This window comes from Mastacembelus armatus, chromosome 21, assembly GCF_900324485.2.
Source record: "Mastacembelus armatus chromosome 21, fMasArm1.2, whole genome shotgun sequence".
In the NCBI taxonomy this organism is placed as follows: Eukaryota; Metazoa; Chordata; class Actinopteri; order Synbranchiformes; family Mastacembelidae; genus Mastacembelus; species Mastacembelus armatus.
Window position 1 is genome coordinate 11,141,951 of NC_046653.1, and position 15,664 is coordinate 11,157,614.

The window sequence follows — 15,664 nt, forward strand, 5'->3', positions numbered from 1 at the left end:
TGTTGGTCAAGAGATGAGTTCAACTGAGGAGACACCTGCTGCAGACACATACCCCAGAAAAATACTGGAATACATGGAGGGATTCCTTATCTCAAAGGTAACGTGTACGTGCAGTCTGTGCACACACCTTCATAGCCCTCAGGTGCAAGTTTGAAGTTGGTAGAACAATAGATCTTTTTTTAAGCACAGGCATTACTAATAGGATTAACAACAATGGCTTTGCTCTATTGCACCAGTAAACTACGACTGTGACTGAGCCAGCGTGCAGAATATCAAGAGTCTGAACTGAAGTGGCTAATTGGAAATCCCCCATTAATGACATTTATGATTTATGGTTTTGTATTTTTTATTGCAACATCCTAAAATGTGTGTTGATCAAAAGGTCTTACCATTTTCAGCTTAAGGGTTATGTGATCCTGTAGAATAAAAATACTAATGCAAAATATTAAGAACTGTTGTCTGTCTGACCCAGGCTCTGTTCACAGCCTGTGAGCTCGGTGTGTTTGATGTGCTGCTGGGTGCAGAGCGCCCCCTGTCTGCAGAGGAGATCAGTCAGGCAGTTGAGGCCAGTCTGGACGGCACACAGAGACTGCTGGCCGCCTGCACAGGCCTGCAGCTGCTCAGGGAACACCAAGACAATGGACAAGGTCAGTACACACACACACAGGTACAAGTTGCAAGGCTTTTTTTGGGGGGGGGGGGGTTTCAGTTATCTCAAGTCCATCTCTCCCACCTCCTCTGTCAGTGTTTTACAGTAACACAGAGCAGGCTAAAGTCTACCTGACCCGCTCCAGTCCTGTGTCCCTCTTCCAGTCCATCCAGTACAGCTCCAGAACCATCTACCTCTGCTGGCACTACCTGACTGATGCTGTCAGGTCAGTATGCTGTGCATGGCTACATCTTGCAGTTTGGAAGCATTTCTCATTAAAACAAATATATTCAGCATTCATGTCCTTGTCCTGGCAAGTTACAATCAAGGAGATATTTTTCATGTCAAAACCATTTTCATCATATGTTGGATGTTCCTGATCTGAACATGGCAAACATGCACATAGTGATATTTGTGGTGTATTAGGGTTTATTTGTCTTACATTGGTATATCATTACCTTTACCTACTTACCTACTATGTGATGTCAGTTTACACTAATGTGTTGATTGATTTTTCATTAAAAAGTTTAATCAAGGCTACAACAAAAAATTGTTAAAATTGTCTATCGCGGTCTCCTAAAGCACAAAAGCTGAAAAATGTTCAATGTTTATGACAATTATAAGGATATAAAAAAAAAAAGAAATGTAACTTGGCAACGCAAAATGCTGCCTGCAGGGGCAGGTAAACTAAATAGAAAGCAGCAATAAATAAATGGCTGCAATAACTGCTGTCAGCAGATGATGCTACAGTGAAAGAAGTGGTTGTGGTGAGCCAGAAAAGAGTAAAATCATGCACAGGTGGGCAGTGAGGAGCTGTGAGAACCGCAGGTTTGATTCATAGCTGAAGGGTGTGGATTCTGCTCCTACTTTTATGTTTGAACAGTGTCTCAAGATGGATTTTACTCTCATTGTTATGTGTGAGGGAGGATAGCCAGCAGCTCTCAGACAGCATGACTGGATCCATATGGCTGATAAGTCCATCTGTGAGAAACACTGAAAAAGAGATATGAGTAAAGCTTTAAAGGATAAAGCCATATTGATTTAATTCACTGACTCATTTGTGTAAGGGTAGAGAATATGCAGTTTTTCTACATAGACAGAACATGATTGTGATGATGATTTTATTCATATTATCTTCCAGTCAACTGTGTCTGAGAAATGAAATTGCAGCAGATTTTAAATAGAAAGAAAATAAATACCTCAATTCCACATCTTGTACACTTCCCTTACAAATGTGATGCATGAATTGTCATCAGAACTACACAATTAGCTCTATTTCGTTGGTTTTCATACATATATTTTTCTTTCATGTCCTAGAGAGGGAAGAAATCAGTATGAAAAGGCTTTTGGAGTCAGCTCTGAAGACTTATTTCAAGCTCTGTACAGGTAAGGAGCTGTATTTGTCACACAGACAAAACACGTGTTCGTCCTCATTTACATTCCATCTGTGTCTCTATCTTAAGCCTATCTGTCACTCTTTTCTCTCTTCTCCCCTAATAACCAACTTGTGGGAGTCATTAGGAGGCAGAGGATGTGTGAGAGAAGAGAGAGAGGGTGAGGGCTTGTGAGCAGGCTTGGGACAAAGAGGGAGTGTATATATCTGCAAATTGTCCTTGGGGTCTCATGTTTTTGTAGTATCTGGTGCCCAAAGTTGTAACGCTTCACTAATTTGCTAGTCAGCAGTTTTCAGGGGTCACATACTCAAAGTTTCGTACTTTGTTCACTAATAGATTTTGATCAGCACTGCCTGAGGCCCTGATTTGAAGAATAATGTCAGTCCCAAAGGAGCACAGTCCATCAGAAGTGAAACACAACGGAAGAACTTGTTAAAACACCCTCTCCTCTTATCCTCATCATAGCACAATTTAAAATCTCTTGTACTGTACAATGATAGAAAGAGAATGGAAGATGAAACAGATGTTGAAGTACACATTTCCATTATGATCAAACATCGTAATAATGAAATGAAATGTGCTGATACCAAAGTACAGACGTATGAATTAGTTCATCTTTAATATAGTAAATCAGAGCACACACCCCTCCAGTAGGAGTGTAAGTGAAAATATTTAATTTGGCTTTCATTTTTGAGTGTGAGCCTGCATTTTTTTGTGCTATCATTTGTATTTGTATCTTGTTTTTGGCTTGTGCATATTTTATTTTCAGTTCATTTCTGCTCTTATATCCTTTACAAATGCAGCTGCTGATCCCACAGAAACCACCTCATTAAAATAAAATCCACGCAAACCGATAATATTCAAACTATGAATGTGCCTACATAATGTAATACACCCTTTTGCAGATGAATTTGCAATTTAGCTTTAATTGATTGAAAATAAAAATATAATGTAATACACCCTTTTGCAGATGAATTTGCAATTTAGCTTTAATTGATTGAAAATAAAAATACCCTACAGGAAAAATTTTAACACCTGCACACAATTGATTTAATGTGGAGGAGCAGTTGTTTGTCCCTGCTGATTTCCCCTGTGAAAACTGTGGGTAAATTAGCAATGGGAAACAACCACTGAAGTCATTCACTGCATACTGGGAGCACTGTAGCAGGCACAGAATGATTCAAAGCTGCCTGGATGACTCAGACTCCTGTTTAGTCATCGCCATTTAACCAGTCATGTACTGCACCTGAATAATTTACAGCCAAGCCCTGTCTACAGCTTGAATTCTCATACTCAAGAAAGCAGCAAAGATTTGGAGAGAAAAGTGACAAGAGAGCATGTATTTAGTGAGGTTTTGAGATTTGAAACATAAAAACATTGCATAGTAAAACATGAGTCCTCATTTTGCCGTGATTGGGTAATGTGTCAGATGATTTCAACCTTGACAACTGAAATCAGATGTCAGACATCTGGAAGTGATGGCATGTTATATTCTAAAATGTGTGCAGCATAAATTTAAGGGAAAGTACATTTGAATAATTCAAAGTAGAGCAGAAGTTAACACAGTGTATAATAAATGTAGGCTGTAGACTGCTTAATGGCATGATATGAAATGTTATGCTCTTAGCTGTAGTTTTAAATGAATGGGCTGAAAGCAACACATGGATTGCTCCAGTTTTCCCTGTTATAGTTATATATAGAGATATAAATACCATAAATAATATAATAAATATAGTTAATAAAGTCTTCTTGAGAAACATAGGAAGCAAGAAGGAGGAAAAAAAAACAATCAATATAATGAAACACTAATAAATGTCAAAATCTACATGCAGGCAGAGATGGAAGCATGACACCAGTCAAAGCTGATCATATTTAAAACATGCCTGGTCACTCTTTTCTTTCATTACTGCAGATAACATAATACTACTACTGATAGTAGTAGACAGTAGTGATACTACTGATAAAGTCAAGAGGCCCAGACAACAAGACAGCAGTAAAACACAGAACAGTGATCATGATCAGCCATGAACCGTAGCTCAGTGTGTAGAGAAATGGCAGAGAGCCGTGGGGATGTTGAGGAGGACAAGATATGTCAGTGCAGATAGCAGACAGGTCAGAAGCCACGATGCTGTTATAATGATGTAAACAAAGACAGAGATAACCCGTCTCCTTTTCTCAGTTTGAATGGGGTACAAGATGAGATAGCGTGCATGTAGACGTGCACCACCATAGATGAAAAAGACTGCTCATGTTGTTGTTAGGGGGCATTCAATAACTTATGTCCCGAATGTTCTCAAATTAAAGCTGACAGTCGGCTGTTTGGCCTCACAGTCATCTCATCTTTTCACATCCAATGTAATCAGAGTCTGATGCTGCGACAATGAGTCACTTTCAAACTTCTTCTTTGGGGGGAGGGTGGAGGAGGGTCAGTGTGTCATCTGAAGTTTGCTCATCTATCAGATGCTGTATCAGGTTTCTACAGTGAAGTTTGTATAAATACATTTTAGTTTTACAGATGCTCAGTGTGGGTGGGTGTGCGTGTGTGTGTGTGTGTTCATGGCAGGGCAGAGTGCTGGTTGATGAAGTGGAGATTCCTTGGAGCAGCAGCAGTCACCACAGGCCTTTCTATTCTGCTGCACCCTGTCTCACACGCACACGTCGCCACAGGGAGAAACTTAGTTTATGAGGAGAGGCATTGCGTGTGCTTGTGTGTGTGTGTGTGTGTGTGTGTGTGTGTGTGTGTGTGTATACGTATGTGTCTGTGCCTGATTATTGTGGACTGTTTACTGGGTGAATTGCCCCTTAGGTGACAGCTTACAAAAATGATGAAGAAACTTTAGCCTCAGTACAGTGACACCTAAACGAGAGGTAATAATAAAAATGACTTACTGCCTTTTGAGTCTGTGTGTGTGTGTGTGTGTTTGATTATTGTGGACTGTTTACTGGGTGAATTGCCCGTTGGGTGACATTTTATAGAAAATGATGAAGAAACTTTAGCTTCAATGCAGTGAAACATAAACAAGAGGTAATAATAAAAATGACTTACTGTCTTTTGTGTGTGTGTGTGTGTGTGTGTCACACAGGTCTGATGACGAGATGATGAAATTTATGCAGTTAATGAACTCCATTTGGAACATCTGTGGTAGAGATGTGGTCACAGCCTTTGACCTTTCACCTTTCAAGGGCTTCTGTGACCTTGGTGGTAAGTCACTGCTTATGTGTGTGTGTGTGTGTGTGTGTGTGTGTGTGTCTAATTTCCATAAGGTTGCGGGTTCACAGTCATTAACATTTAAAATTGGTGGTGTCATGTGTTAACTGAGCAACAGCTGGCTCAGCCACACACACATATTTATACAGTACGGTTTGAGCATGCAAAAAGAAAATCACACACAGTCAGCTGTGACCTTTATGAGATCGCCGGAAGCCTCTCTGAGTTAATGACTCTTAGTAAATCAGTCAACCTTCCTAAAACACACAACTCTAAGTTACCTCCGCCTGGAGTTCTTCTTGTTATCCTGTCAAAAATCTCGACGAGTAACAAAGCATGAACATTATTGCGCACGAATGCTTCATCTGTGTGCTTTTATTCACTGAAAACAAAAATATGAACAGGCAGAGAATCAAAAGTGACAAATCAGCAGTTTAACCTGCTAGCACCAACTAATGTCTGCCACAGCAGTGTATTTAATCCTTCTGCTTACCAATAATGGCTGTAATATATGAATTTATAGTATGACAACCAAAACAGCAGGATGAAGACAATTGGTTTTCCCAGTGGCATCTTAGTATGAACAGTGTATGTAATCTAAAAACAGTTTTGACACTAATTTGCATTTATGTGGACATGGCCCTAGAGTGTATTTCTAATTGTTTTAATGTGATTTTTGGATTCTAACTTCAATTTGCTTCACACGTGTATGAATGTGAAGCAGGATGCAGACTACTCATACTTCTGCGGGAAGGTAATGTAAAAAGCTTGTGTCACTGTTCTTCGTGTCTTTCCTCCAAGTCAGATTTATTTACAAAATGCTTTGCACTGAGAGAAAATGGCACAACTGTAAGACACAAATGTGAAGGGAAGAAAGGACAGAACAAACACAGTATTAACTCCACAGTGTGCGACCGGGGCTAATGAAAAAACGCAGACATGAGTCAAAAGCAGAGCAAGATCAAGTAGCAAGGATCAAAAGAAACATGAAAAAAGCAAAATTGTATCTTCTGCTGTCATAACAGTTTTCATCTTTAATATGTGAACAACATGGGGAGAAGTGTTTGTTATACTAAGCGATAATCACATTAAGTGATCGAACGCACTAAACATGAAAATTTGTAAATCAGCGATTGCATTTTGGAGAAATATCACTCTGTTCAATCAGTAGGTAAGAGGCTGAGATACTGAACAGAGACACTAGTCCAGACTGAAACACTGAAATGGTTCAAAAATCAATTAAAATAAATAAAATTAAAAAAAAACCAAAGTAATAATTCAGAGCTCTGTGACTGTAGAATGTGCTCTAATATTTATCAAAAACGAGAAAATACCACATCTGCCCCATCGGCAATACAAGTTAGTCTCCCTTTTTCTATATTTTAAAGATTTGCTATAAACTACGTCTAGTTTGGTCTCAGTAAGTGTTAGGAAGAGCAAGCAGATTGTTGTACAAACACCAACCGAGACCCATGGGTGGGTGCCTTATGTGTGTGACACCTCGGCTGACCACACAGGGGAGCTGTGAAGCCACTAAAAGCACATGCACACGTGTGGCTCCACACAGAGAGTCTTTCTGTCTTTTCATTCCTTTTCTCTGTGACTTTCTCAGCTTGGGGTTGTGCATTCATGTTTATGCATGAAGGTGCATCATGAGAAAAGCGTGTGCATGCGGACAGCAGGAGTGTGAAGGGCGTGACTGCAGTGTCCCATTAAGAGCTTGTCTCTCACACGGCATCTGTTGTGTCTCTCCACACCTGGTGCTCAGGTGTTCAGTCTGTCTGTCCAACTTCCTGCCAACAGACTGACTTTAATCCAAATCAGCTATCAGCGAGTCTGAGTGAGTCTGCATTTAATATGCACTCGGCAGTTTATGAGGCACACAAAGCTAAAACTAATGCATTCTGACAGTAAATTGGTTTGTTTTGGTTGTTTTGGAGGCCGTAGTTTGCACTTGACTGTTATACGGAGAGATGCTCCTGCTATTTAGCCCAGGCTCATTGATATAAATGAGGTGGACAGATAATAGAAACACCTGTCAGTGTAACACAATATTATTCCACAGCAACACAAACTTCCTCATCCAAAATCATCATACAGGATTAAAACCTCTCAGACCTTGTAACTTTCGTGAGAGGAGGACAAATGTTGTATGTTAGACTGCGTTAGTTTTAGCTGAGTGTATATGAAGGTACTTTGTAGAGTACTGGCTGTCTGTGGGAAGCCCTTCACCTAAATTTATTTTAATGTGACATTTAACACACAGTTGTTTAAAAATATGTAAGCAGCTTAAAGGTTACAGTAGCTCTAAGGGTATTCTGGAAACAGCTTTTTTCTCCATGTTGCCTCATTTTTCAAATGCAGTCATGGGGGGAAAAAAAAGTGTTATTTACATAAGAAACAGTGACAACAGTGGAGTCTTCCATATGCATGCAATCAAACCTTAGTCACATAAGAGTAAACAAGTATCAAGAGTACTTAAGTATTGAAAGTACTGGTTTAGACGGACTGTCGTTTTTTGAGTGATTAGCACAGTCGCCTCGCAGCAAGAAGGTTCTGGGTTCGTTCCCCATGTGACCTTTATCTTCCCCAGCACCACCACCAATGAGCCTATATAGGATAAGTTGTATAGATAACGGATGGATAGGTGACTTCACATACACGCACAGATAAATACTGTATGTTTCATACAGAACAAGCAGATAGATTCAAAACACAGCACAGACTGAGGATGACAAACGAGGACACAACTCAGTCACTGCAATGTAACGATCACAAACCTGCCATCAAAAGATTTCATTAACAAACTGAAGCAGACAGGTTAGCTTGGGGTAAAATACAGTGAGCTGTTTTTGGTTCTGTGCCTCTTAGCTGCTCTTTGATTTTTCTTCTCTTCTGATTCATGTCTGATGTGAGAGCCAAAGAGTAGCTCTGTGTGTGTTTGTGTGTGTGTTTGTGTATGTAAAAAAGAAAAAGCATTGTAAGAATACAGACAGAGTAGCAGCGGGCCATGTCAGGAGGAAGGCACCAGAGGGTTAGACAGTTTGCCCTCTACAGACACACACATGCATACACACACACACACACACACACACATCAGCCTTTGATCCTATATTCCACCTCGCTGCCTCTCTGTCCCATTCATACATTCTTCATCTATCCCTCTATCTCGTTCTCTGTCACTGTCACTTTCTCTCTCATGCTCTCTGTTTTAAATTCACTTTGCTTTATGAAGCATGAATAATGATAATAATGCTGCCAACGCATCAAGTTGAAAGAGTCATATTTTCACATTAAATCCCTGTTTCCAGCTTTGTGTGTGTGTATGTGTGTGTATGCATGCTTGTTTCAGTGCCTTATTTTTCATTCAGATCATCAGGTCTGATGCTGCCATACAACAAGTTACAGTTTTCTCTAACAGGAGAAGTAAGCAGAATAAACTGCAGCCATGCTGGCGGCTCTGTGAGACTCAGCCAAATGATACTGTCACAGTAATAATACGAGCATGATGATGTTTACTGGGTATAATGTTTATCTACTAACTATCTTATTGTTTTACCATTACAGTATTTGCTATTTTACACTATACAGCTAAAGATCAGCTGAGGCCAATGTGAATGTCAGTTTTGAAGGAATTTGGTCATTATCCCATGTATAGGACAATATCAAATTTTGTCCAAGCGATGGGACTAGAGGAAAAGTCAGAGGATCCCCACGGTTTGTGCAGTTCATCCTCTGTGGACCATAAATGTCTGTACCAAGTTTCGTTGCAGTCAATGTGATATTCTTTGACATATTTTAACAAAAAAACTAAAATGTCAACCTCATGGTGGTGCTAACAGAAAAATGGAGATACCCACCAAAGTCAGTAAGATTCATTCCTGGAAACCATGCACACATATACCAAATTTCAAGGCAATCCCTCCAGTAGGTGTCTGGACCATTTCAGTCTGGACCAAGGTGGTGAACTGACCCACACATGGGGTTAATTCCAGTTCGCTTATTGTTATTCCTCAGTCCTAGGTTGACCGGAAAGTCGTCCTGGTCCATCATGATGAAAGCTCTGCCCTGAGGAGCAAGGAGGCTGCCTGGAGGAGCTATAACAAAAGGGTATATGAGTGCATCCTTCACAGGTGTCTGTTACGTGCCTTGGAAATCAGTTTGTGATTGGACGCTGCACATGGAGGTAGAGAGTGGAGGAAAGGACGTCTCATGTCTCTTAAAACATGTTTAATGGCTCCTCTGTCCCTGCACCTTTTTCTTGCATCTTATGTGGGTGGATTAAGACACAATGAAAAGACACAAGGGAGGGAAATGTGGATGCAATTAGTGGAATTGGGATTCACCCATGTACATTGTCATCCTTTGTGCCATGCTGCTGCCATGACTGAAAACAAGGATTATCAAATGCATTCAGAATTTAAACATTTGTATCCAAATGCACATGAAATCACTTTTAGCCAGATAACAAATCAAATCGTGCGCCTCTTTGCTTTTCCCTAGTAGGAATCCTAGAGAGTAGCTCTGCTCTGCTTCTATATAAAGCATCTGTCTCTCTGTCACTCTACATTCAGTTCAATTCATTCTGGTTTATTGGCATGAATGTTAGATGAACCACAGTCCCCAAGCTGTCCCATACATCTGAATACAAATCATGCAAATAAATAATGGGTACATACAGTACCTGAAAGCATCTGTTCCACTCATGTGACACCAAGTGTGTGTGTGTGTGTGTGTGTGTGTGTGTGTGTGTGTGTGTGTGTATGCATGTCTGGTACTACTCACAGTGTGGGGACCTGTTTACACACTTATATTGTGGGGACTTGGCCTTCCCCGTGGGGCAGGTCGCCATAATGTAAATCAATAAATTTTAGGGTGACAACTCAGTTTAAGGTTACAGTGAGGGTGTGTTAGGCAAGTGGTTAATGTGGGTCTGACTGATGCACTACCATGTGCACTACCATGTTAAGGGTCTGTGTTCTCATTGTGCCCTAACTCAAAAGTACTTCTCTCCCTTTTCTCACCCTCTCACTCCACAGGCTGCAGCGGAGCATTAGCCAAACAGTGCACGTCAGCCTACCCAGAATGCACTGTGACAATCTTTGACCTCGACAAGGTGGTGCGTATGTCAAGGGAACACTTTGTCAGTGAAGCCGACCAGAGGATAAGCTTTTACGAAGGTAAGTGTGGGTGAAATCACTTGACATTTATAATCGTACAGTATACAGCCAGTACAAGTGCAGTTTTTTATACAAACACACACATACACACACAATTGTGTATACAAGAACAGAAATACATGAAGTATTCTGATCCTAAAAAAGCACAGAAAAAGAAACATAAGGGTGAATCCCTAAATGATCTTGAAAGAATACAACACCTGGTTTTGGAGCTGTTGCAGTTTTACATTAGCATCACTTTTGAAAACTATAGAAAACCTTAGTGAACCTGCAAGTCCTGACTGCCCTGCACGTAAAGTGTTTACGTCACTGTACAGCACAAGCACGTACGACTGAAAATAAAATAGGACACCTGATGCTGTCACCTATGTGTCTCTCTTCTCCCACTGAGCTATTGCCGTTGGAGTGAAAATACTGTGTACAAAACTGTCAAGTTATACCTTGCACTTCCTTTTTGGTGTCAGCTCTGTAGCAGCTAATGTGGAAAAAAAAAAACGTTCACAGCACCCTGCGATCTCAAAAACCGAGACCTAAAAATCTCCTGCTGTTTTCGTAGCCATGATGGTGTTGAACATGCAAAAAAAAAAAAAGTACTGTTTTAAAATATCACAGTCACAGTGATAATGTCAGGATGTGAAGTGTTTGGAGGACATATATGTTATACTTTGTTACATTGTTTTACCCCTACTGTTTATATACTTGTGGTGCTAGTCAACTCTAATTCTAGTGAAATTAAACAAATCACTTCTAACCAAAATACTGAAATATTTCTGTCCTCCCCAACTAACACTGAATATTAGAGAGCACCTGGAAATATGCTGTAAGCAGCTGGTAGGTCACATGCACTTGATTACAACAGACATCACCCCTTTCTAGTAATTATGTTTCAGTAAGTAAACCTCTAATAGAATCACTGTCTTATTGCTGGAAGGCTTGTCAACAGAATTAATAAGCACACAGAATAATTCAATCAAATATAGCAGTGTCATAGGTGTTCACTGCATATGGATGTGTGTGTGTGTTGTGTGTATGTGTGTGTTTAGGGGACTTCTTCAAAGACCCCCTGCCAGAGGTTGACCTTTACATCCTTGCCAGAATCCTCCACGACTGGTCAGACGGACGCTGCATAGAGCTACTCAGGAGAGTCTATGAAGCCTGCAAACCAGGTGTGTGTGTGTGTATGTGTGTCTGCACATGTCCACGTCTTTGAGTGTGAAAGGGATGAAAACTTTTTTTTCTCTAGTTTGAAATGAGATGGCAGATTGTATCCCACAATGCAGCTGATCCCCAAAAAAACTCTGTCCTTCTGACTTTGATCAGAGACAGATGCACACACACACACACACACACACACAACAGCAGCAGACATTATGAGGAGGCAGAAACCCCACGTTTCCATCTGTATAACCTGTCTGTGTGTAAGGGCATCGCAAAAACAAATAAAAGAGAATAGGGAAACCTACAGTAGCTTGACTGGGCAATGAATACCACATGTAGCCAAATGAAAAAAAAAAAGTGGCTTGTTATATTTGGCTGATGATCATTTAAAATAAACTATATTATTTACTTAATTCATTCACTGTCTATGAAACTGTAAACAGACTATTCTGACTAGGCTTTGCCGAAACATCTGTTGAATCAGACATGGAGTGACAGAAACAAAGGAGAAAGTAGCAAAGACAGAAAGACAAAGTGAACTGTGTTTTGGGTTCATCCTGTAGGAGGCGCTGTGTTGCTGGTGGAGGCGTTGCTCCATGAGGATGGTTCTGGCCCGTTAACAGTGCAGCTGTATTCCCTGAACATGCTGGTGCAGACGGAGGGTTGTGAGAGGACAGCTGCTCAGTACGCTGCCCTGCTGACTGCTGCTGGCTTCACCAACATCCAGCACCGTCTCACTGGCAAAATCTATGATGCTGTGCTGGCACACAAAGAGACATGAGATCAAACCATCGAACACTGAGGCTATTAGTGCACCAGCACTGAAAAATCATCCCATCTAAAATGAAAACACTGTACCCAACTTCACTTTGTATGTCAAGATCACATTCTGTATCATCTTGTTTAAGCTGCTAAAGTAAACGTAAAATATTCAACCACAATGCTCATTTTTATAGGTTCTTCCAGAAAAGCGTATATTCTGGATCGTTATGGACAGTTACACACATAACCTGTAATTTGTTTTCTGTCTTTGAATCAAAAATAAAATGATTTGGCTGTGAACAATACATTGCCTCTGACAAACTGAGTTTTCATTAAGCAACAGGATCAAATGATTAGAAAGTTTCCCAGTCTCTGGAGGCATCAAATGACACATGTCAAATAACAATGTATAACTGGTATATTTACACATAGGCAGGAATGAGTAGCTGAATTGGTCCATTTTGCAGCTCTGAGGAGACTTTGTAATGATGTGACTTTTAATGTTTCTTCTCAGAAGGTCAATCAGATGATTACAGAGTGATGCAGAACAAGTAGGACTAGACAAAAAGTGAAGAAAAATGACTGTGTGTCCTCTGCTCTAATGTAGGAGGGATGGGGGGCCTTTCATGTTTAGTGCCCACGGGCCAATTGTCTCCAAATCCGTCCATGCGCATAGGTGCTGTAGGTAATGGCTGATGTGCCCCACCTGTGGCGCATGGCAAGAAAAACGCACCGACCAGTGTTCACCTGTGTTGAAGTGGAGCGTCAGGAAAATGCTCACGAGATCAAAAGAAAAAGGGAGACACTGAATATATAAAATACAACGTTTCAAAATTCGAGAAACTGGATGTTTTCTTGTAAGCATGAGTGAAGATGGATAAACTAACTTCCCTTCTCAGCAGCCCTGAGCCCAGGCCCTGATCTCTCCACCACAACCTCAGACCACTCAAATACGCACTGCAGGCTGCAATTCAGGTTTTTGGAGCTCCTGATAGGAACAGCAAAGACTGACTGGAGTTGTCACGTTGTCCACGGCACATGACAAAGCCAAGAAACTGGACCTAAGACAGATGGTGTAGAATGCCATTCACTGGGTGAGTACAGACAATGTTTCTTCCTATAGAGGCGGATGTGTGGCAGGTCACCATGCAGCAGCCCAGCTTTTTGTGTCTTTACATTAAGAGGTGTTCAAAAACATACAGACTCGCTGCTTTTAAGTATAATTACCTGCATTTGTTTTGTTTATGCGGCTCACTGTGTGTTTTGTTCTCCATTGTGCTGTTGCTTGAAGAACAAAGAAATAATTTTTACAATCCAAGGCACTTGTAGAGATCTCAGTGTTTCAGTGTGATTGTGCCCTATATATAGCAGAACAAAATCAGAGCTGCACCTTTGCTGTACTTTGGGTTCATCAATATAAACAAATGAACCAAAAGAAGCTGAAATTTGCTTAGAGCTGCAGAGTGGTGTGTTGATTCTTATCTTATGCATGGTCATAGGAGCAATAGACCAGAGGTGTGTTCACGTAACCCCTGGTTTTTGTACTTGTACAAAACTTTTTCACAAAAGCAAGACACACCAGAGTCGAGCCCTGTAATAAAAACAAGCCGTATCCTAACACCACCCCCCCATAACATTCACACAGTGAATAAAACAGAGAACATGCAATTGTTAGTAGTTATATTTATTAGTGTTTCAGTATTCGTGGCAAATGGCACTGTCATGCTACTTAATCATATCCCTTCAACTCTTCAATGTCATGGTTTCAGTGCTGTTTTTGAAACTGTGAGGGAGGCGAGCATAATCTGAAGAACGCCCCCTTGGAACATGCTAACATGTTGGAATCAATAAAGTACTAAAGCTTGAATTATTTATGAATAGATTTGTGCCCTAGTCTGTGGCAGACAATCAAAGTGACTGAGCCTAGTTCAGTCTGCTTCGGTGGTAAACGAGTAGCAAGCGTGTGGAGCCTACATGTTTTCTCTTTCTTTCCACTCTCCAAACATGTGGAGTTTGGGGTTAGGTTACTTGCCGACTCTAAATTGGCCATGGGTGTAAATGTGAGTGCTTGTGGCTGTGTGTCAGCCCTGTGATTGGCTACTGTCTGTCCAGGGGATACCTGTCAGCAGGGATTGGCTTGAGCCTCACCATGACCCTGGATGTACCTGGGTAAGCAGAAGATGATGGATACTTGGATGAGTAGCTATGTAGAGCAAAGATCAGTTTCTATCAGGAGATGTGCAGTGTGAGCTGCCTGTCTTATTGCTGAGATGATGAACTTCATTGCTTTTATGTATTTATTCTCATCAATCAATCAATCAATCCTATGTCTGTCTGAACCTCTCACTGTTCTTAGTAAAACCGCCTGTCTGCCATGTTCATTGTAATGATAGACGTGACTAAATAAACCTTCTTCACAATGGCCCAGCACATCATCCTCCTCTGAGCTCAGGATGTATTCAAAATGCAGATATCAGCCTTTTAATAGAAAGTCAGCCTGTCATTGTGCTCCACCTCTGATGTGATGCAGTTTGCTTGAAAATATTATTGAAATGATCTTCATAGCACTGGCTGACAGTGAGAAACTCTGACAGATGCAGATTCCACGCAAGTATTTGTGAATAAAATTTATATTCAGTTACATTAATACCAACTGTCATTTACGCTGGCATTTAAATGAACTTGCCAAAAGATAATTGCAGAAAATATCAGTTTTCTGCTTTTTTTTAGGTGAAAGATCATAATCAACCTTCAGAAACCAACCCTGCTCTGCATTCAGACGACCAGTTCATTTGTCTTGTTCCTATACACCCATTTATTCTCATTGTCCTCTCTATCCTCTTTTCTCCTTTTTCTCCCAGTAATTGTGAATTAATCAGACTTCAAAGAGCAACAAATTAGAATTGATGTCAAATCCTTGTGGACAGCTTTACATAGAGTTGGCCTAATGAAGGGAAATGAACTGCTGAGGATAAAGCCAGCTTGACCTGTGTGGAGACAGTGATAGTATCCAGTGAAGTGGTGCAGTATTACCACTGTCATGGTGGTTAATTAGGGCTCAATGTAGTGCTTGGTAGTGATGCCTTTAAGGGTTCATTGTGTTATATTTAATGTTCTTTTAGCAGAAATTGAATATAGTATTCATAAATATGTTGTCATTAGTGTACTGTAATCACTGAAAAATACTAATCTTGGCATTTTCTGAATCTTAGAATGAGTCTTTTAAATCTACATAGGGAGCAGGTCTCCTTTCACAGAGGCAGCCATGTTGTGTTGCCATGTTTTTACTGTAGCCCAGAACGGACAAACCAAA

At 40.6% G+C, this 15,664-nt stretch overlaps 1 protein-coding gene across 1 annotated transcript; it reads left to right on the plus strand.

Annotated features, from left to right (window-relative positions):
* Positions 1-58: 58 nt before the first annotated feature.
* asmt (acetylserotonin O-methyltransferase) lies at positions 59-12,656 on the plus strand. Its single transcript, XM_026295758.1, has 8 exons — positions 59-97; positions 473-647; positions 746-875; positions 1,967-2,035; positions 5,127-5,245; positions 10,291-10,431; positions 11,475-11,597; positions 12,153-12,656. Exons 1-8 carry the CDS (start codon positions 74-76, stop codon positions 12,368-12,370), a joined length of 999 nt encoding a protein of 332 aa, XP_026151543.1. The 5' UTR covers positions 59-73; the 3' UTR covers positions 12,371-12,656.
* Positions 12,657-15,664: the final 3,008 nt, after the last annotated feature.